Source organism: Stegostoma tigrinum, chromosome 10, assembly GCF_030684315.1.
Source record: "Stegostoma tigrinum isolate sSteTig4 chromosome 10, sSteTig4.hap1, whole genome shotgun sequence".
NCBI lineage: Eukaryota > Metazoa > Chordata > Chondrichthyes > Orectolobiformes > Stegostomatidae > Stegostoma > Stegostoma tigrinum.
The window spans coordinates 64,350,258-64,371,905 of record NC_081363.1 but is presented as its reverse complement, the minus strand read 5'-3'; the positions used below and the strand labels follow the sequence as shown (position 1 = coordinate 64,371,905).

The window sequence follows — 21,648 nt, the reverse complement described above, 5'->3', positions numbered from 1 at the left end:
CATGGTCACCATCAGATTCTTAATTCCAGATACTGATTGAATTCAAATTCCACCATTTGCCATGGCAGGATTCGAACCTGGGTTCCCAGAACATTATCACAAGAAATTGTATTTTGAAACTGCTAACTGCCCACAATATTTCTATAGCTGTTGATTTGGTCAACAGTAGACTTTCCCTTTCCTCCACTTTTGATGTCTTAATGACAATTAAGAAAACACTTTAATCGTGCTCATCTTCAACATTCCACTGGCATGGCTTCCACTCTCACCGACTCACGTGCAAGGCATTCAGACTGGAGTGTAACTGGCAAACGGCATCCAAACAGTCAATCCCTTTCATTTATGGTGAATGTTGAGTGTAGAGCATTTGAATAACACAGAATTACCTTGTGGTGAGAAGACCACTTATTTGGTTGGAGTGCATGCTTCTAGCCTAGATTTCAATTTTCAGAGATCAACTAACCAACACATGCCAGCTGGCCAAAAAAAAACCATTTGATCCATCAAGCCAAGTTTAGTTCCAGGATTTGACTTGTCTAGTGTTACCATTGGCTTGGATTATCATATAAAGAAGTGAAATTCTGTTGTATAGCATGGTCTTTTACTGTGCCTCTCGTGTCAAGTTGCCGTATAGCCCGGCAGATCCTTAGTGCAAGCAGAATAACCAGACACATTTATTGGAGGCTAAACAGATTGAATGACAAAGTATTCAAAATATTGTTATATAATGCATTGTTCATTCAAAAAGTAACACTCTTCCCCTAAAAATATACTTTATAGTGAATTATTGTAAAATGTAATTTAATAATAACATTTCCTCATGAAATGTGATGTCCCTAATTGCAGGGTTGAAAATCAAGGTGAATGTGGTCAGAGCCATTTCATAAACAGAAAATACAATTTATTTTTGTCACATTAACAATCATTGTTACTTGACTACAGAGCGAAGGTATATCTTATTAAGTAGGTTCATCCTACTTCTAAAGATAAAATAGCTGAAGTTAATTGGCAATGTGGTTTCAGACTTTGAGAGATTTCAGTCCAGATTTACTTTGGAGAGCATTGATGATGCATGTGCTTCTTTTTGCAGTGCATATTAACAACTTGCTTTTCTGCAGTTACTTTAACAGACACAAAAAATAAATCAAAAGGCTACTTGCAGAGGAGAAAAAAAAGCCTTTACAAATCAATTTTAACTCCACTGGCTATTTGTCATGTGCCCACAGTTATTAGGTCTTTAATATTCATCAAGATATTCCAGAGATCCAAATAGATTCAAAGAGACAGATTTGATTGAATCAAACCAAGAATCCATGTATTTGAGTTTAACTAAACTAGGTAGCTAATTTTACTTGTGTTCACACAAATGCATTTTACTTCATTGCTTTCTATGGGCTTATGGTCCTTGTTTGCTTTACTATGAACAAATCTTCTGACCCGAAAGTGGGCAGTGTCAAAACTTTAAGTCTAAGAAGTATTAACATTTCAAAATGTACACACAAATTCTACATTAGTACATAATATAAACCAGATTATAGTTACAACAGGGCATCTGACCACATTTATCATTCGTTAAACTTGCCCCAGCATATTTCAAATCAAAGATTGTGCTTAAATTGCTGAATGTGGGATCTATTGATGAAGTGTGAAGTCAATCATTTTGGTACCAAGACTTAGAGACTAAAACATAAAATAAAGTGGAAAAATACTGAAGTAGGTACAGAAACTAAGGATCTGGACTGATATATGTATAAACGTAATGAAAATGGATTAGAACCTCAAAGTATTTACAGTTTTTAGACTTTTCATTCCAAACTGTGATGCTTCTAAAAAGAGGACAAAGATTATGTTGCATATGTAAATTGTCAGGGAACTTCAACCAGGGGAGAGACTTTACACCAAAAGATAGGAGAGGATTGACCATCACCCATCTCAGTAGGAAACTACCCTTGCTAACATGTTTGTTTTACTCTACAGGATAATATAAAATAATTTTTAAAAAAATGCTAGTTTCAACTCTACTGGACAGTTCTGGTAGGATTGAATATTTGAGTGTGTCAGAGTCAGACAGCATGCAAACAGGCCCTTCGGTCCAACCAGTCTTTGCTGATTATAGTCCCAAACTAGTCCCAGCCACCTATTGTTGGCTAATATACTGCAAACATTTCCAATTAACGTACTTATTCAAATGTCTTTTAAAATTTGTAACTCTCATAGGGGATCCAGGGAGAGCTAGCTAATTGGATTCAAAATTGGCGTGACGGTATGAAGCAGAGGGTTATGGTTGAAGGTTGTTTCTTGGACCAGAGGCCTGAGACTAGTGGTGTGTCACAGGGGTCAGTGCTGGGATTTTTGTTATTTGTTATCTGCAAAAGTGAGCTGGATGGGAATATAAAAGGCATGATTAACAAGTGTGTGGATGATACAAAATTAGGAGGTATCATCGATAGTGAAGAAGGTTATCAAAAATTACAGAGGGATCTTGATCTTGATCAAATGGGGAAGTAGGCTGAGAATTGGCAAATGCAATTCAACACAGATAAGTGCGAGATGTTGTCAAACCAAGGTGGGGCATGGTAAATAGTAAGGTCCTGAGGAGTGTTGTGGTACAGAGAGACCTGGGAGTACAAGTACATGGTTCGTTGGAAGCAACGTCACAGGTGGACAGGTTAGTGAAGAAGGTATTTAGCCTTCATCAGTCGTGGCATTGAGTACAGGAGTTGGAACGTTATGTTCAGTTGTATAAGTTGTTGCTGAGGTCACACGTGGACTATTATGTACAGTTTCGGTCACCCCGTTATAGGAAAGACATAGTTAAACTGGAAAAAGCACAAAGAAGTTTTACAAAAATGTTGCCAGGCCTAGTAGGGCTGAGTTATAGGGAGAGGTTGGACAGGATAGGACTTTATTCCTTGGAACATAGGAGAATGAGGGATAATCTTACTGAGTTTTTTTTTCCTTTATTCATTCACAGGATGAGGGTGTCGGTGACTAGGCCAGCATTTATTGCCCATCCCTAATTGTCCAGAGGGCAGTTATGAGTCAAACACATTGCTGTAGGTCTGGAGTCACATGTTGGCCAGACCAGGTAAGGATGGCAGTTTCCTTCCCTAAAGCACATTAGTGAATCATATGGGTTTTTCCTTATAACCGACAATGGATTCATGGGCATCATTAGAATCCCTTGGTGGGAACCCAGGTCTCCCAGAACATTACCTGGGTCTCTGGATTAGCAGTCCAGCAATAATTCCACTAGGCCATTGCCTCCCCTATTTAAAATCTTGAGTGGAATAGTTAGGATGAATGCATATAGTCATTTTCACAGTGATGGGGAACTCAAAACTCAAGGGCACAGGTTTGAGGTGACAGGGGAAAGATTTAAGAAGGACCTGAGGGGGGACTTCTTCACACAGAGTCATGTATAAATGGAATGGCCAGAGAAAATTGAGGTAGATACAATAGCAACATCTTAAAAAAAACATTTGGATAGGTACATGGATGGGAAGGGTTTAGAGGGATACTGACCAAGTGCTGGCAATTGGAACTACCTGAGTGGGCACCATTGCCAGCATAGACCAGTTTGGGCTGAAGGTCCTGTTTCCATGCTGTATTACTCTATGGCTAAATGACTATGCCTGTATGCACCATCACTTCCTCTGGAAGTTCATTCCACCCAAGAACCACTCTGTGTACAAAGTTACTTCTCATGTCTGTCTTGTCTCACGTTAAAAATATGCCCCCAGTCTTGAAGTCCCTTACCCTGCGATTCACATTATCTGTACTCCTCATGATTTCACAAATTTTCGATAAAGTCACCCCTCAACCTCCTGTGAGCCAGTGAAATAAATCCCAGCATTTCCAGCCTCTCCTTCTAACTCAAACCTTCCACTCCTGGGTTCAAGCATTCATGGGCTGTGACAGTAGCAGTCAAATAATTATCCACTAGTTACACATGTGCTGCATGCAAAAGAAAACCCTTTCTTCATTCCAAATACTGCTAACTGACCCAAAAATCTTGAAAATATTTTGCTCAACCACCAACGTTATCACTGCAATGATCATCACAATTAGGGCGGCACGGTAGCACAGTGGTTAGCACTGCTGCCTCACAGTGCCAGGGACCTGGGTTCAATTCCTCCCTCAGGTGACTGTCTGTGCGGAGTTTGCACATTCTCCCTGTGTCTGTGAGAATTTCCTCCGGTTTCCTCCCACAGTCCAAAGATGTGCAGGTTTGATGGATTGGCTGTGCTAAATTGCCTGAAGTGTTCAACACAGATAAGTGCGAGATGTTGTCAAACCAAGGTGGGCCATGGTAAATAGTAAGATCCTGAAGAGTGTTGTGGTACAGAGAGACCTGGGAGTACAAGTACTTGGTTCATTGAAAGCAACGTCACAGGTGGACAGGTTAGTGAAGAAGGTATTTAGCATGCTGGCCTTCATCAGTCGAGGCATTTAGAGTATTACAGGCTTGCTCGGAAGGAGCTCAAAAGTAGACTGAGGAGGGCCAGGAGGGGGCACGAAAAAGGCTTGGCAGGAAGGATTAAGGAGAACCCGAAAGTATTTTACTCATATGTGAGGAATAAGAGAATGATCAGGGAAAAGCTAGGGCCGATCAGGGATAGCATAGGGAACTTGTGTGTGGAGTCTGAGCAGATAGGGGAAGCCCTAAATGAGCTTTTTGCTTCGGTTTTCACTAAGGAAAGGGACCTTGTTGTGAATGAGAACTTTGAGCAGGAAAACAGGCTTGAACAGATCAAGATTGAGGAAGTTGATGTGCTGGAAATTTTGGCAAACATTAAGATTGATAAGTCCCCAGGGCCAGACCAGATTTATCCTAGGTTGCTCCGGGAAAGCGAGAAAGGAGATTGCTAAGCCGCTGGCAAAGGTCTTTGCTTCCTCACTCTCCACGGGAGTCGTACCGGAAGATTGGAGGGAGGCAAATGTTGTTCCTGTTTTCAAGAAAGGGAATAGGGAAATCCCTGGAAATTACAGCCCAGTCAGTCTTACGTCTGTGGTCAGCAAGGTTTTGGAAAGAATTCTGAGGGATAGGATTTATGACTATTTGGAAAAGCATAGCGTGATTAAAGGGAGTCAACATGGCTTTGAGAGGGGCAGGTCATGCCTTACAAATCTTATTGAGTTCTTTGAGGAAGTCACGAGACAGGTCGACGAGAGTCGAGCAGTGGATGCGGTGAACATGGACTTCAGCAAGGCATTTGATAAGGATCCCCACGGCAGGCTTATTCATAAAGTCAGGAGTTATGGGATACAGAGTGATTTGCCTGTCTGGATTCAGAATTGGTTGGCTGACGGTGGTTGTAGATGGTAAGTATTCTGTGTGGAGGTCAGTGCTGAGTGGTGTCCCACAGGGCTCTGTTCTTGGGCCTCTGCTCTTTGTAGTTTTTATAAATGACTTGGATGAGGAGGGTGAGGGGCGGGTTAGTATGTTTGCTGATGACACAAAGGTTGGAGATGCCGTTGATAATATTGAGGGCTATTGCAGGCTTCAGCGAGACTGACAGAATGCAGAGCTGGGCTGAGAAATGGCAGATGGAGTTCAACCTGGATAAATGCGAAGTGATGCATTTTGGAAGGTCGAACTTAAATTCTGAATATAGGATTAAAGGCAGGATTCTCGGCAGCGTGGAGGAACAGCGGGATCTTGGTGTTCAAGTGCATAGCTCCCTCAAAGTTGCCACCCAGGTGTGTAAGGTTGTTAAGAAATCATATGGTGTTTTGGCTTTCATTAACAGGGGATTGAGTTTAAGAGCCGCGAGGTTATGCTGCAGCTCTACAAAACCCTGGTGAGACCACACTTGGGATATTGTGTCCAGTTCTGGTCGCCCTATTATAGGAAAGATGTGGAGGCTTTGGAGAGGGTGCAAAGGAGGTTTACCAGGATGCTGCCTGGACTGGAGGGCTTGTTATACCAGGAGAGGTTGACTGAGCTCGGACTTTTCTCTCTGGAGAGAAGGAGGAAGAGAGGTGACGTGAACGAGGTGTACACGGTAATGAGAGGCATGGATAGAGTCGATAGCCAGAGACTTTTCCCCAGGGCAGGATTGGCTGCCACAAGGGGTCATAGTTTTAAGGAGTTAGGAGGAAGTTATAGAGGAATCGTCAGAGGGAGGTTCTTCACCCAGAGAGTTGTGAGGGCATGGAACAGTTTACCAGTGGTAGTCGTGGAAGCGGAGTCATTAGTGACATTTAAGCGACTGCTGGACATGCACATGGACAGCAGTGAATTGAGGGGAATGTAGGTTAGGTTATTTTATTTTTGGATTAGGAATATTCCACGGCACAACATTGTGGGCCGAAGGGCCTGTACTGTGCTATACTTTTCTATGTTCTATGAATGTGTAGATTAGGTGGGTTATAAGGGGATGGGTCTGGGTGGGATGCTCTGAGGTTTGGTGCGGACCTGTTGGGACGAAGGGCCTGTTTCTACACTGTACGGATTCTATGATAAACAATGTCATTTTAACAGCTCTTCATGTACAATTCAGAGTCCGATCTGTATCAGAGATAGTAAGAACTGCAGATGCTGGAGAACCTGAGATAACAAGGCATAGAACTGGATGAACACAGCAGGCCAAGCAGCATCAGAGCAGCAGGATAGCTGATGTTTTGGGCCTAGACCCTTCTTCAGAAATGGGGGAGGGGAAGGGGGATCTAAAATAAAAAGGTAGAGAGGGGGAAGTGGATAGAAGATGGATACAGGAGAAGATAGGTGGAGAGGAGACAGAGAAGTCAAAGAGGTGAGGATGGAGCCAGTAAAGGTAAGTGTAGTGGGGAGTTAGGGAGGAAATAGGTCAGTCCAGGGAGAACGGACAGGTCAAGGGGGCGGGGTGAGGTTAATACGTAGGAGATGGGGATGGGACTTGAGGTTCAAGGAGGGGATAGATGGGAGGAAGGACAGGTTATGGAGGCAGGGACAAGCCGGACTGGTTTTGGGATGCGGTTGGGGAGGGGAGATTTTGAAGCTTGTGAAGCCCTCATTGATACCATTGGGCTGTAGGGTTCCCAAGTGGAATATGAGTTGCTGTTCCTGCAACCTTCGGGTGGCATCGTTGTGGCACTGCAGGAGGCCCAGGATGGAGATGTCATCCGAGGAATGGGAGCGGGAGTTGAAATGGTTTGCAACTGGGAGATGCAGTTGTTTAGTGACTAACCTCATCCTGCCACCTCGACCTGTCCATCCTCCCTGGACTGACCTATCCCCTCCCTGACTCCCCACCTACACTCACTTTTACTGGCTCCATCCCTGCCTCTTTGACCTGCCTGTCTCCTCTTACTCTATCTTCTCCTCTATCCATCTTTTATCTGCCTCTCCCTTTCTCCCTATTTATTTCAGAACCCCCTTCCGCTCCCCCATTTCTGAAGGAGGGTCTGGGCCCAAAACGTCAGCCTTCCTGCTCGGCCTGCTGTTCCATCCAGCTCTACATCTTGTTATCTCGGATCTGTATAAACTTGCATTAACTTTCAATTTTTTGTTACATTTTCTGTGTGTGGGTGTGTTGTTATTTCTTATGAAATAATTGATAAATTCACCTTGGTACTGCAAGAAAGCCTGGCTAAATTGGCTGCTTATAAAACATATGCTAATTTGGTCCCGGAGAGATATTCAAATACAAGGGGATCCTTTTTCCAAATTAACCTCGTTGGTACCGACTGAGGAGATACGGGAGTAAAGAAGGGGCGCTAGTTTGTCCCTTCTCCAGGAACATAACATTTTGGGTATCCCATTTGTAAAAGTCACAAATTGAGGAACCTTGTCCAGGGTCTGATTATAACATAAGGCGATGAAGGTAGCAGGGCATATTTAGAGTGCAGTTAATTCAGCATAAGGCATCCTAGAATTTAACAATAGGGACACAGAGGAAGGCAGCAATAAAGCTGTATAGAACAGTGGTTTGGTCACAATTGGAGCAGCGTATTCAGTTCTGGGAATGAGACACTACAGTGAGTGAAAAGACATTAGAATACAGAAAAGAAACACAAAAATGGTTCCTGAGAACTTCAGTTGTATATAGAGATTTGAGATGTTCAAACTTCTTTTAACATATAGGTTGAAAGGAGATTTGATAATGGCAGACAAAATCATGATTGGTCTAGATAGAGAGTAAATAGGCATAAAATGTTCCATTTATACAAGGATCAAGAATGAGGGGACATAGATTAAAGATAATCAGCAAACAAAAAAAGCAACAGAAACTGGAGGAAAAATATTTCTATTCAGCGAGTGGTTGTAATCTAAAATAACAGGCTGGGACTACGGTGAAGGGAGCTTCGACTGAGACATTGAAGAAGAATTGGAAAATAAGAATCTAAAAATGAACAACATGTATGGACTAAACGAAAGTGCAGGCAGGGAATGGCACTGGATTAATTGCTGTTCAGTAGGTAGTGCAGACATAACAGACTGAATGTACTGCAACCATTCTGTGAATTTCTGAGGAAGAAACACAGTCACTGGCTGCAAATCTGCTTAACTAGACTGAGTAATTTCAAAATGAATCACATAAAGAGAGAAGGAAGCACAAGTTGCAGTTGGAGAATTAAATATTTGAATCATCATACAAAAACAGATTGTTTGGTCAGAATGAGCATAAAAGACAGAAAAAATGTTTCAATTTAAAATATGGAATTTTTAAAACCTAACTTGAAAGAATGAGATAACAAACTTGGAATCATTGTCATGTTCGTCTTTTATTTCAATTATCACTTTCTGCAGCATTTTGTTTTTGAATCAAAAATCACTGTTACTAAACAGGAGTGTGTTTAGCTTATGTATACAGTGCAGCCAGAATATCAAGTTCTTCAATTCAGATCAATGATGAGGCAAACAGTGAGATCATGCTTTCAAAGCTAGAAGTACAACATATGCAATGGCTGCCATGAGTACCACCTACAAGATACACTGCAGCAATTTGCTAAGGTTCCTTTGATAGTACCTTCTCAAAGATAAGTAGTGATGTGTCATAAATGCTGGCCTTACCTGTGATGTCAACATCCCATGAACAAACAGAAAGAGAGATTGGTATCTAACCATGCATCTAGTCCTCACAGAAAACTACTGTACCATTTACTAACAAATACCAGCAAATGTCATTAGCCTCTCCACTAACTTGATAGAAAAATCTAGTCCATTACAATGGTTATTACTGACCCACCACAAGAGTGCAATTAAGATTACTGCAAAATATACTCACCTTAGCAAAAGAAAACATAACTCCAGCAGCCTTCAAAGCGTGAAATGTTAGGTGGAGAATACTGAAAACATTAGAACATTATTGAAAACATCATACTGCACTGAATGGAAATCTGTAAAGAAAGGTAGCAGTTAAAAAAGAGTGTTAATGTAACTGGTCCCAGAGCTTTCATACTGTGATAAGAATATAATCGGTTCACCAATGTCCTTTGGATAGGTAACCTCCACCCTCTCTTCAGTTGGCATATCTGTCACTGCAGTTCCCCACCATGATCATTGAAGGGGCCTAGTGAGGAAGGATAATCCATCACTACCACTTCGGGGCAACTGGGAAGGGTGGTAAGTGACGGCCTTGTCGACAACACAAACATTTCAAGAATTAATAGGAAAAAAAGACTTACAGGTGACAGATTTGGGAAGAAATCTGATTTCAATAAAATATAGAATTCAAAGCTTAGCCTAATGGCAATCATGTATCCACTGTTGATACCCACTTCAGGAAAGAAATCTGCTACCCTGACCTGGTCTGTGACTCCAACCCCACAATGTATTTGACTTTTAGCTATTTTTCTTGAATTGGCCTAACAAGCAACTATTTTCAGGGTGATTTCCAGGGCATTAAATACTCGTCCAGCCAGTGAAACCCACATCCCAGGTATGTAGTTTAAAAGAATCACTGCATCTTCAATGACAAACTGTATAATGGTCCCCACACACTTCATTAATGTGGTCTTATGTAAAACTGCTATTTGTGTCTGAATGCACGATCCCATTTGCCTGTTATTGTTGTGGTTGCCATCTTATATTAGTTCCTGGTCCAGAAATTGCTTGATTTAAAAAGTTCACACTATATTTAAAATCACTCTCTCGCTCACCATTGCCTGTAACCGTAAACTCTTACAATTTCAAAGTGCACTAATTTTGACTTCTTGCTCATTTCTCATTTTCACTGCTGTGGTATTGGTTGCTGTGCTTTTGGCTGCCTGAACCCTGGAATTCCCTCCCTAAACTTCCCTGTATTTCCCCCTAAAAACAGGTCTAGAAGAATATAGCAGGATCATGCTTTCCCAGGAAATTATTTCAGAATTCAAACAATTGTATATATTCAATTTGAATTTTCCAATTTGACGACATAATCTTTCTCTTTTCTTGATGAATGATATAACTCAACTGCAGAAGTGTATGACAGATGCCTCAATGCAGTAAACAGAAACAATGCTGTAGTCCTATTCACAGGTAAAATCACTGAAGCAACAAAAGCAGCAGCAGCTCGCTATGGAAGTACACAGAAAATGACTAATTTGCACTGGATGCCAATGTGTTGTTTATAACACCAGGATCACCAAAGAATGCACTTTTCTTAATGTTGACAGCTTTGATACATCAACTGAGTGGAATAAAAACACTCAAAACCAGTCTTCAATTTAAAAAAAAGGCTTGTGCTCCTGAGATGCTGCTTGGCCTGCTGTGTTCATCCAGCTTCACACTTTGTTATTTTGGTTCTTCAGAACAGATATGATGTAGTCAGTTAAATTATGGAAATGTGTTTACAATATTTAGGGTGCATTTTGCTGCTGTGGGATCGTGTTCAATAATGACCGAGATCGGTGGGTGGCAAAATAGCCTCTTTATTGAGCATCTGCAGTGGCACAGTTCGAGATGGTGATGGAATCCAAAGAATAGTTTTACATTAGTCTGGTTTAAGCACTGTTTTTACACACATTAAAATTTTAGAACTATGGTGACACGTGGTTGTATCTATTGGACACCAGTTTGCATGAAGTCTGTCCTGGGGAAGTAGGAGATGGTTTAAACACTTGTTAAATGATGTCTATTACTCCTGATGGAATTAGAATGTCTGAGCATTCTGAGTCTGCATAATTAAGAGGTATTAGCTTTTTGTCTTTAAAATTAGTAACATTAATCAAAACACTCTACCTATATGATCTAAATAAGTAAGAAGCTTTGTGTATTAAATAAAAGTATAGTAGATTTTAAACTGATCTTCTGCAGCTGGGTTATGAGATTTCATTTACTATTACTGGTTTTGGCAGTTCCTGCACTTCATGCAGTTTCACGGAAATGCTGTTTTGATAGAAAATTTCTTGAAGTGGGTAGCAGCCCTATTTAAAATCTATATAAAAAGTATAAATCCACACATTAGTAAAAGATGGTGTCCTAAAAATAGTTAGAAATATGAAGTTCAGTGTTATAGAAATAGGTAGTGTTCAGAACATAGAACTGTGCAGCACAGTACAGGATGTTGTTCCGACCTATTAACCTACAAAGATTAATCTCAATGTTTAAGGACATTTCAGAGATAAAAAGCAGCAGACTGTACGGACATGCTGGTGGATGAAGCTGTTTGGAGCTGGAGGAACACAGCAGACCAGGTAGCATCAGAGGAGCAGGAAATTTGACATTTCGGATTAGGACCCTTGTTCAGAACACTTCTGCTGTGTTCCTCCAGCATCTGCAATTCTTGCTATCGCGGAGGAAACTGTTTGATGTCCTGTAGCCTATTCAGATCCTGAAACTAAAGGCTAAATAACATTATAATCTCTCCATAGTTTTGAGTGAGTCATGGAGACATGATGGTGAGGATGGCATTTTTCCAAGTAGGTTACAGTGTTAACACCTATTCAGAGGTCACCTTTGATGCAGAAACAGGTCTAAACACTACTTGCAATATGAGGCTGGTAAAATTTGAAAGGTGTAAAGAAACAGCAATGGATTGGCAACCTAGGAAGTGATGTTTAACTTAGTTTATCTTGTAAGAGTAAATGTACTACAAAAACACGGTTTTAGGAATGAATGAATAGAAACAAAGTATAGTAAACATGCGGCACTTGTTTGATTTCTGAAGGGTCTAGGCCTGAAACGTCAGCCTTCCTGCTCCTCGGATGCTGCTTGGCCTGCTGTGTTCATCCAGCTCTACACCTTGTTATATAGCACTTGAGTGAGTTAGGAAAGAGCACTAAATGAAGAAACACATCAAACGATCAGACAGACCATTATACCTCTATTCTTGGGGAGAACACAAACAAACAGATGTAACAAAGAGGAAACGGATTCCCGAAGAACCTCAAAAAGGACAGAAACATCATCTTTGTTCCCGCTGATAAAGGCAGAACGAATGTGGTAACAAACAAACTGAGGACATACAAAAAGGGGAAGAACTACTTGCAGATTCTCAAACCTACCAACAGAGGGAGTGGGGCCCCACACCACAGCTAACAAACAACAACTAATACACGACAGAAGCAACACAAAACAGGACAGATAACAAAAGCAGAATTACAAAGGATGAAACCAGAAGACAACACTCCAAGATTTTACAGACTGCTCAAGGTCTACAAGCCTGACATACCAATCAGGCCAGTTGTACCTCTGGCAGGAATGCCATCACACAAAATTACCAAAGGAACTACAACAAAAGCTTAAACATCTAATCAACACACTCCAGACATTCAATACAAGAATTCTTGGACAACATCAAGAACACTAAAATAGACAAAGAAGAAGTGATAATCTCATTCGATGTAACATCATTGTTTACATCAATTGACAGAAAGCAAGCCAAAGAAACCATATCTAACCGACTATACAAACACAACAGATAACAAGACGAAGAACAGATCAACAAACACTGCATACTCAAACTGCTGGACTTTACATTCAACGGCAAGATACAGGAGCAGTTCTGAGGAAGGGTGACCAGACCAGAAATGTTAACTGCTGCCACACCTGCTGAGCTTTTCCAGCAGCTTCTGTTTTTGTTCATGATTTACAGCACCCGCAGTTCTTTTGGTTTTTTAATTCACATTTTCAACTGGGACATGAATACTATCATAGGACAAGCTAAACTGAGGCCAGCCAGGGAATTCTTGGAGGTTTGGCATTCATCCGCGGACTCTATCAATAAACACATTGAATTAGGCCCAATATACTGACCATTACAACGCACGGCTAGAACCGACATCTACCGGAAGCAGCAAAATAATCAGACCACATAAATTCGATGTGGCGCAAGACAACATTGCTTCTCAGGAGGCACCACAGCACTGAGGATGTCACCTAGTAAGGGGATGAAATGTCTGTTATCAAACCTTCCAGCTTGGCGAACACACCAACATCTATAAAGAGAATGATAATACAATATCTCACAGTACGCTCCCCCCACCCACAACACGCTGTGTTTGGTTCGCACACGTTAGTTCACAAACGTTTCAATACCCTGCTGGTAACATCATCAGTGCAGATTCTGATGAAGCGCCGTTGTGTTTCCCAACCTGGTATTTAAACTCTGGGGTCCAATGGAGTTGCTTTACCTCTATTCTGGTTTTTCTTTGCAGTGGTGTAATTAATGGAGAACCAGGCCTTTAGGAATTCCTGTGCTTGTCTCAGGATCCTGACGTTGTCCTAACTGAACGGGTATTTCTCCTTGCCTGTTTGTACAGAGATGAGTGAGCATTGGTCATGTCTATTTGTTGTTGCTGGTCAGTGTTCATGTATTGTCGTAGCCAGTTTTCTTCCTGTGCATAGCATTCACAACTGGAGCTACAAGTCTACTCAAGAACGTTGGAACCCCCACTTTTGATTCTGAGACCCTTCAAAGAAAATCGTCCAATTCTTATACGACATATCGAGATAAGTGTTTAAATGTAACTCTAAATATCCCCATAACACAAAAACTGCAACAACCATTATTGACAAAATGACAGGAGACACCACGGTGGTCAGTCAATCTCTGGTTCGCTGTATTGTAGGATGTGGGAGGTGTGAATCCAGGCCTTGTTCCTCAGACCTTTACAGATGACTGGGAGATCAGCAGCACTTGGTATACTCCTTCCAATTTCGTGCCAAAGGGTTCCTTATGGATCTTTTTCACAAGGACCCACGCGCCTGGTACAATCTTGAGACCTCCCTCCAGTCGTGCTTCCAGGCAGCCAATCCATGTGGGGAGGAAGAATTTACAGCATTGGTTAGTGCTTGGCAGTAGGACAATAAAGCGTCACTCATAACCCTCCGTAGGTCTACTGACCCTGGTAGGGGCATTGACCTGCCTGTTGCTAATTCAAATGGACTCAGATCTGTCATTTGTTGGGGTAGCCCTGACACTGTACAGCACCTGGGGCCAGGGCATTCCCTCCTGGTGGTATTTAGCCAGTCACTGTTTCAGGATCTGATTCATTCTTGCCATCTGCCCTGATGATTGTGGCTGATAGGGACAGTGAAGGTTCCAGTCAATCCTCAACAACTGGCAAACTTCTTGACATATTGTTCCCATGAAATGGGTTCCCTGGTCCAAGTCAATGCTGGTGGGTAGCCCCCACCTGGGTATGTAATCCTGTCACAGTCCTTCATCCACCGCCAATCACACAGCCATTTTCGCAGGAGCAGTTTCCACCCATCTGGAAAATGTGTCCACAATTACAAGGGTGCCCGAGTGACTGGGAATGAGAGATAATCAACTTGCAAGGGCTGGAACGGCCCCAGAGGCACCGGTGCATTCAGTTTGGAAGCTTGCACTTTGGCTCCAGGGATGTACCCCTGGTAAACGGGGCAGTGGTCCACTACGGCTTGGGTATGTCTTTTAAAATCTCACACCCACCAGCTATGCCAGAACCTGCTGTCATCTGTTCAGGCACCAAATGTTCCCATGAGTAGATCCGTTGTGCAGTGGGTGTGACTGGAAGATTTGATTCTCAGTGTCTCCAAACTCCATTTTTGCATGGTCTGTGTCCAATATCAATCTATTACCATTTCTCCTCCAGGGAACATTCATTCTGCATTGTTTGCAGATTTTGGTTTGCTGTCCCAATGTCAGGCCAGCAGATGAGAGATTGAAGCAGGAGTGATTGGAGACAGCTCTTCTAGCTGCCTGACCTGCCAGTGCATTACCCTGGGCTGCCATAGTGTTATTTGGGCAGCTGGAGAGCCTCCAGCAAGTCCTTGACTTCTTTCCCATTTCTGGTGAGGATGGGGCGGGTGGACCTTGAGCTGTTAGGAATCCACAGTTTCCATAGTTGGCCAAAGTTGTGGACAACTCCAAAAGCATAGCGGGAGCCAGTGCAAATGTTGGCAGAATGATCTCTACTATTCTGCAGGCTTCAGTCAGAGTCCATAATTCTGCTTGCTGTGCCAGTCTTCCAGGGAGGGTTAGGCTTCCTGATGTTATGACAGTGTGGAGTGTCGTGACAGCCCATCTGGCTTTCCTTATACCAGTTTCCACAAAAGAGCATCTATCAGAGGAAAAGGACGAGGCCTGGGTTTTGCAAAGCCTCATTCATTGTTTGGTGATTGTCCTCCAATTCCTGCAGAATTCCAGCACAATCATAGTCATCTCCTGCCCCTTCTGCAAGCACTGATAATAATGTAGCTGGATTGACTAGGTGAGTATGATTGTAACTGTAGATTTGGGGCTTCTGGGGCTGCTATCCATTGAGTACCAGGCAGCATGTATCTGGGATACTCAGTTGATAGACAGCAAAGTATGTATGGCCTGCAGGCATTCCACTATTAATCTCCAATCCAACACCTGACTTGCAGTAACTTTCACTGCAATGCACACAGCTCCCCCCATCCAAATGCTACTCTGTCCAATTTCTCCCACTAACAGTCAATAGACCTCCATCTGTACCTGGGACAGTGCCACAGTTATATAGCCCTCCTTCTTGTGGACAAATAATGTAAAGGGTTTTCCATCATGGAGATCTCCAATGCTGGTGCAGAACAGAGTGCTCTCTTTAGGTGCTGGACAGCTTCCCCCTGTTCCTTTGTCAGTGCAATTTGTTCTTTTGAGTCCTGTTTCCCCCTCAGGATGTCTGTCAGGGGCTGGACTAGTTGGGTATATGAAACAACCCAGTACCAATTAAAGTGAGACAGACCCAGGAAAACCCGCAGTTCTCAAATTGTTGGAGGTTGTTCAGCAGCATGTATGGCTGCCTTTGGGTGATCTCCTGTTTCCCATGGGAGATTTTCTGTCCTGGACAGACTACCTCTTTCTGGGCAATCTGAGACTTGAAGCCGTTAGCCATATCTATTGCTGCGAACCACTTGGGGTCTGGTCTTAAGGTACTGATTATAATGGAGGGGTCGGCTACTAATGGAAGCTTTAGATTTATGCATTGGTCGGCTTTCCTGTAATTTTATCTCCATTCCCACCTAACTTTCACACAAGCCACACTGGGCTTTTAGGAAGTGCTGTGAATTTTTACCAAAACCCCTTTATCCTCTCACCTCTGAATTAACAGTTATAGGTTCCATTTACAGTAACCTGTCGTCATCCAGATGGGGTGCTCTTTTAATTATTCCCTTTGTAGGGTTCTGATGAAATATATGTTATCTGTCCACCATTGAAATGTGCAGGTGAATTTAGTTGGGCAAAGAAATTTATTCCAAGCAGCAGCTGGGCTACAGGTCCTACCCATACAAAGGCTCCTACCTCATGGGGGCTGAATGCAATGTGCATGGGGTTCAAACCTGTCAGCTTCTGCTCAGTCAGCTGTTCTGTGTCCCGACCAGCAAGAGTTGGTCATGTACTTCTGGGGTAGGAACATCAATTCTGCTCCAGTGTCCAAAAGGCACCGAATATCCAGGATGCCTGCTCTCATGGTCATGTACAGTCAGCCTACCCTCTGCTGGCATAAAGCCAGTAGGAGTGTAGGGGGGCATGGGCCAGTTTTTTTATCATCTTCAGCAGACCCTGATGCTGCTGGGTGGTTGGCTATTTAAACTGCTCTTGGAGTTCAGTCTTACTTCCAGTTTTTGGGGCCTCTGCTTCCTTATTGCTTACTGGGTGTTTTCACTTTTTCCTCCTTTGCCAGCACCTTCTGGTCCAATGACCTTTCTTCCCACAGACCTAACATTCCCTGGGCATTTGTCCTAAGTCTTTGCAGAGTTACGGGGGGTCTGTCCCATTTGTCCTGCCTGTAGGGCTCCTAATTTGGCACCCATTTCTCCGTCAAGATGGTGGGCTCGGTCCACCAGTTCATAATCATTAATTCCCCTCTAGTCCTAGTCTGGTTGGGTGAGCTTTAGAATCTCAGTAAGCTCAGGTTTCAGTTCAGCCACAATACAGACTTCAGCGGGCTGTAATCACAACCTTCAAAATTCTGTCATCCTGCACATTTGGGATTTCTGTATCCTCTTTCCAGGTTGTCCTAAACCTTTCCTTGTCTACGGAATTTCATCTGTAGCTTTTTGACAGCAATCCAGGCTTTTGTCCAATCAGTCTTAGGCGAACTGTACCCCTGTAACCAATGTTTTATTGCTGTCCAGTCAGCTTGCAGCTCTTGTTCGTACTCTCCAAGGGCAACTTCTACTGCCTAATGGAGAAAGCATCCTTCTCCTTTAGTGACAATGATATTCAGAAGCTGTACCCCAGCGTTGGAGCACATCTACTCCCCTTGACGTTCCTATGTTTTCATCAGCCCCTTTTTAGGTGGTCTAAACAAATGCCTCACTCAATGTCATCAAGGGTCACAGGCTCAGGGTGTGTTTTTCGGTCTGTTTTTCCAGGGCATTCACCTCAGTGCTGACCTCTAACTTTTGCCTTACTACTTTCTATTTTTACCTTTTTAGTTTTAAAGGAGTCATAAAAACGGCACCCAGCGTATACAGTCCTTAGCGTTTTCACTGTTTAAAAGGACCCATCACTCTTGTCCCTTTGTTTCACAAGGGCAATAGCTTGGTTTTGCTGAACCACTTCCGGAATATCAGGGGTAGTTGGATACAAATTCTGTATGGGCTTGGAGACTAGAGAAAAACACTCACAGGACTGTCATTTCATCTTTCAGTCTCTTTTCTTTCCCAAGCTCCCAACTTCTTAAGTTCAGCTTTTTCTTGCTTTGCTCTGTCCTTTTGCTGCAGTTCACACACTGCTTTCCATTACCCTTGAAGATGGTTTAATTCATGATCATTGGCTGATCAAGGCATGATTTTGCTCCTTTGATAAATTGATCCCTTTAATGCAAGTGACCATTTAGTTCTGTCCTATCTTTGTGTCAGGTGGGTTTTAGTCACACCTGTACAATATCATCTAGGGTCCACTGTTCTTTAGTATCTGCCAGATTTTAGTTAGAGCTTTCCCTAACAAGAGCTGTACTTCAATGTAGTTTTGTAACTAGCACAGCATATCTTGCTTGGTTACGCCAGGAGGGGGCAGCCCACCTTTGGAGGTTGTAGGCAGCTTACTGGGGTCATTCAGTCACCGAAATACGTGCAATGTGGGCAATTCTTTTTGCTGCGGGCTATTTCAGCTGATTGGGAAAGCGCAAGGGAATTCGAAAGTGGCCGACTCACGAGCGGTGCATGATTGCGTTCAGGGGCTAGGTCATAACTTGAAGAAGGAAGACTCCGACCTTTGGAGTGGTGTCAGCGACCGGTCAGTTTCAGTGATGTCCCCAGCCAAATGCACCAAGTTGTGGAACTGTGTTCAACAGTGACAGAGATCGATGGGTGGCAGAATTGCCTCGAATGCTCAATTAAGAGACTATGATGGAATCCAAAGTACAGTTTTACAATAGTCTCTTATGCACTGTTCCTACATACATTAAAACTTTAGCACTATGGTGTCACATGATTATATCTCTTGTACACCAGTCTGAGACACGTGTCCTGGGGAAACAGAAGCTAGTTTAAACACTTGCAAAATGCTGATGGGATTAGAATGTCTGTCTGGTTTGAGCTTGCATAATTGAGAAGTGTTAGTCCTTTTACCTATGTGATCTAAATAAGGGACATTATAAATGTACTAAATACAAGTATAGAGACATCAAACTGATTTCCCGCAGCTACGTTGAGAGATTTCATTTGCTATTGCCAATCTTTGCCAATCCTGCACATTCTTTCTTGTAGTTTCACAGAAGTGCTGTTTCTTAAAATGGGGTAGTGGCCCTATTTAATATTTATTTAAAAAGTAAAAAATCCATACAAGATGGTAGCCCTAAACAAATGTTAGAAATATGTGGAATACTGATATAGAGACTGGTAGTGTATAAGGAGATTCTGAGATAAAAAGCAGCAGATGGTAGGGACATGCTGGTGGAAGAAACTGATGTCCTGCAACCTGTTCAGGTCCCTAGAGATGGCTAGAGGGCTACTTAATATTATAATCTTTCCATAGTTTTGAGTAAGTTATGAAGACATGATGGCAAGGATGGCTTTGTTGAGTAGGTAACAGTATTAAAACTTATTCATTCGGGGTAGGTTTTAGAGAAACCGGTCTAAACACTGCTTGCAGCAGGGAGCTGATAAGAATTGAATGGTGTAAAAACACTAATGGATTAGCAGTTTAGGAAGGGATGTTAAACTTAGTTTAGCTTGTAAGTGTACTACAAAAACACAGTTGTATGAAGAATAGATGGAAATGCGGCTTAGTAAACAGAGCGTTTGTGAGCGAGTTAGTAAAGAGAATCAAAATACAATATCTCACACTGCCTACCAATGAATACCTCTGGAGGGAGCCACTGTTGTTCACCAAGCAATTACTCAAACCACTCAATTTTGTAATTACAGATTTTACTATTCAGCTGGGAAGGTGGGGAGGATACACTGCTGTAGATGTTCTGGTGACATATTCGATGATTGAAATTTAATTCTAAGGTAGACACAATCACGTGGGACCCAAGCCAGATTGTTCTACACTATTCCAGGATGTGCAATTTCCAGTGCATAAAAATACAGAAATCTGACAATTACAATAAACTTAACAGGAAATCAGGGACTAGCATTGTGCATGAGATTGCAGATGAACTTGGTTTTCCAAAATTGCCTGCAAAAAAAAAGCAAGCTCCCTAGGCATGTTTCAAGGGATTTATTTCAAGGTTAATCTTTTGAAAACTCTATTAGATCAAACATGTTAAGTATTTTAGCTGTTACAGTACAACATAACTTTATACAAAAAGACATATTGCACAATTGAAATGTTTTAATGATATCCAAGGTTGGAAACAGTAGAACAGAGCAATTACCCACCCACTGAACAGACAGGCACAGAACTTTGCAGAACACATTCTGCTGTAGTCAGAATTAACAACAGTTATCAACTGTCAGGAGTGCCTTTTGGTTTTTAAAGGAGTTGTACTAGCAGTCTACCTGCAGTGTTTTACTGTTACAAAACACCAGTGGCTAAATGTGACACTCTTATCATAATCTACGTAAGTTTGTGACATTTTACAGAAAAAATTCAATATGAAACATTTACCCAAATTATTTTTCATTATGCTATTCAATAATGTACTCGTGCTAATTGCCACACAGGTTGAAAAACTGAGTTTCCTACATTGCGTTTGTAGCTCTGCAACATCCTAGTTTTCCTCATGAGCCAGAACGAGTGCCTCAGTGTACAGTTCACAGTAATTGGACAATGACTGGATTGTTTTAAAATTAGGAGTCACGTCATTAAAAATAGACATAACATATTGCTCAGTCACAGTTCGAGTGACATTATAGTTTGAAAAGTCCAATTCCTATAACAAAGATTTTCTGCCACGGTACAGTTTATCAAGATTTAAATAAGTTTTAAAAAATCATTACTGAAATTCTATCACTACTGTGTAATACAATACTACATTAATTAAAAGCTGTCTAAGTTGAAAGCCTACAGTTACAATCATTCAGGGCTATGAACAGCCTGATATCTAAGATACTGAAAAAAAGATCAAGAGACTGTTTTGTATTTCATTAAACATTGCTAATTAAGTTTTTAAAAATATTGTAATATATTCTTGTATTGGCAGCATCAAGTTTGAAGAAATTAACTTTCCATTAAAGGAAATGCACATTAACAAACTTCTGTCACTCTGCGTGAAGATCACCCTGGACACAACTCTCAAATGGTTTGGCAACTGCTCAACATTTGTGCTTCATTGCAAGCTGCGAAAGAGAAGAAAAAAAAAAAGAGATTATATTATCATAACTCATTAGCAGCAATATATGAAGAGTCAGGAATGATAGAATCTCAGTCGCTAATTCTCAGTCCCAAATTGCACTCATTATGTTATAATTAGGCACATTTGCTGAAGAGAATACTAATATCTTTCAGAACTATAGTTCCTCACATTAAAAATGACAAATTAACTTCAATCACCAAAATTATGAATTCTGAAGTTACTCAACTAAGAAGTGATACAGTATTTGTCAGGAATATAACTAGATTAGGTTGGAAACTAAAATTCTACTGCCTCAGTCAAGAAATCATTAAAGAATGATATTCTAAATGAAGTTTGTGCAGTTTCTAGATTAGATTGAATAAAACTGAACACATCTCAAAAGGATAAGAGGACAGATTCTGAAAGGAAGTTCACTAAACTGTAGTTCTTCAGCTTGCTTCACTAATAGTGTCAGAGCCCATGTTCTTGGTTTTGCACCATCAACCAGGCCAATTTACAACTACATGGCTCATTCCTACTTATTTCAAATAACTGTCCCTT

General features: G+C 41.7%; 1 protein-coding gene across 2 annotated transcripts in view; it reads right to left on the bottom strand.

Moving 5' to 3' along the window:
* Positions 1-19,753: 19,753 nt before the first annotated feature.
* stxbp6 (syntaxin binding protein 6 (amisyn)) overlaps positions 19,754-21,648 on the bottom strand; it is a 188,411-nt gene continuing 186,516 nt past the window's right edge. The window contains exon 5 of one of the 2 annotated variants that reach the window (XM_059649208.1): positions 19,754-21,091. In XM_059649208.1, coding sequence (XP_059505191.1) covers positions 21,048-21,091 — 44 coding nt within the window. In that variant the 3' untranslated portion in view covers positions 19,754-21,047. The remainder of the gene's footprint in view (positions 21,092-21,648) is intronic. The other variant, XM_048538196.2, reaches the window with a different exon arrangement.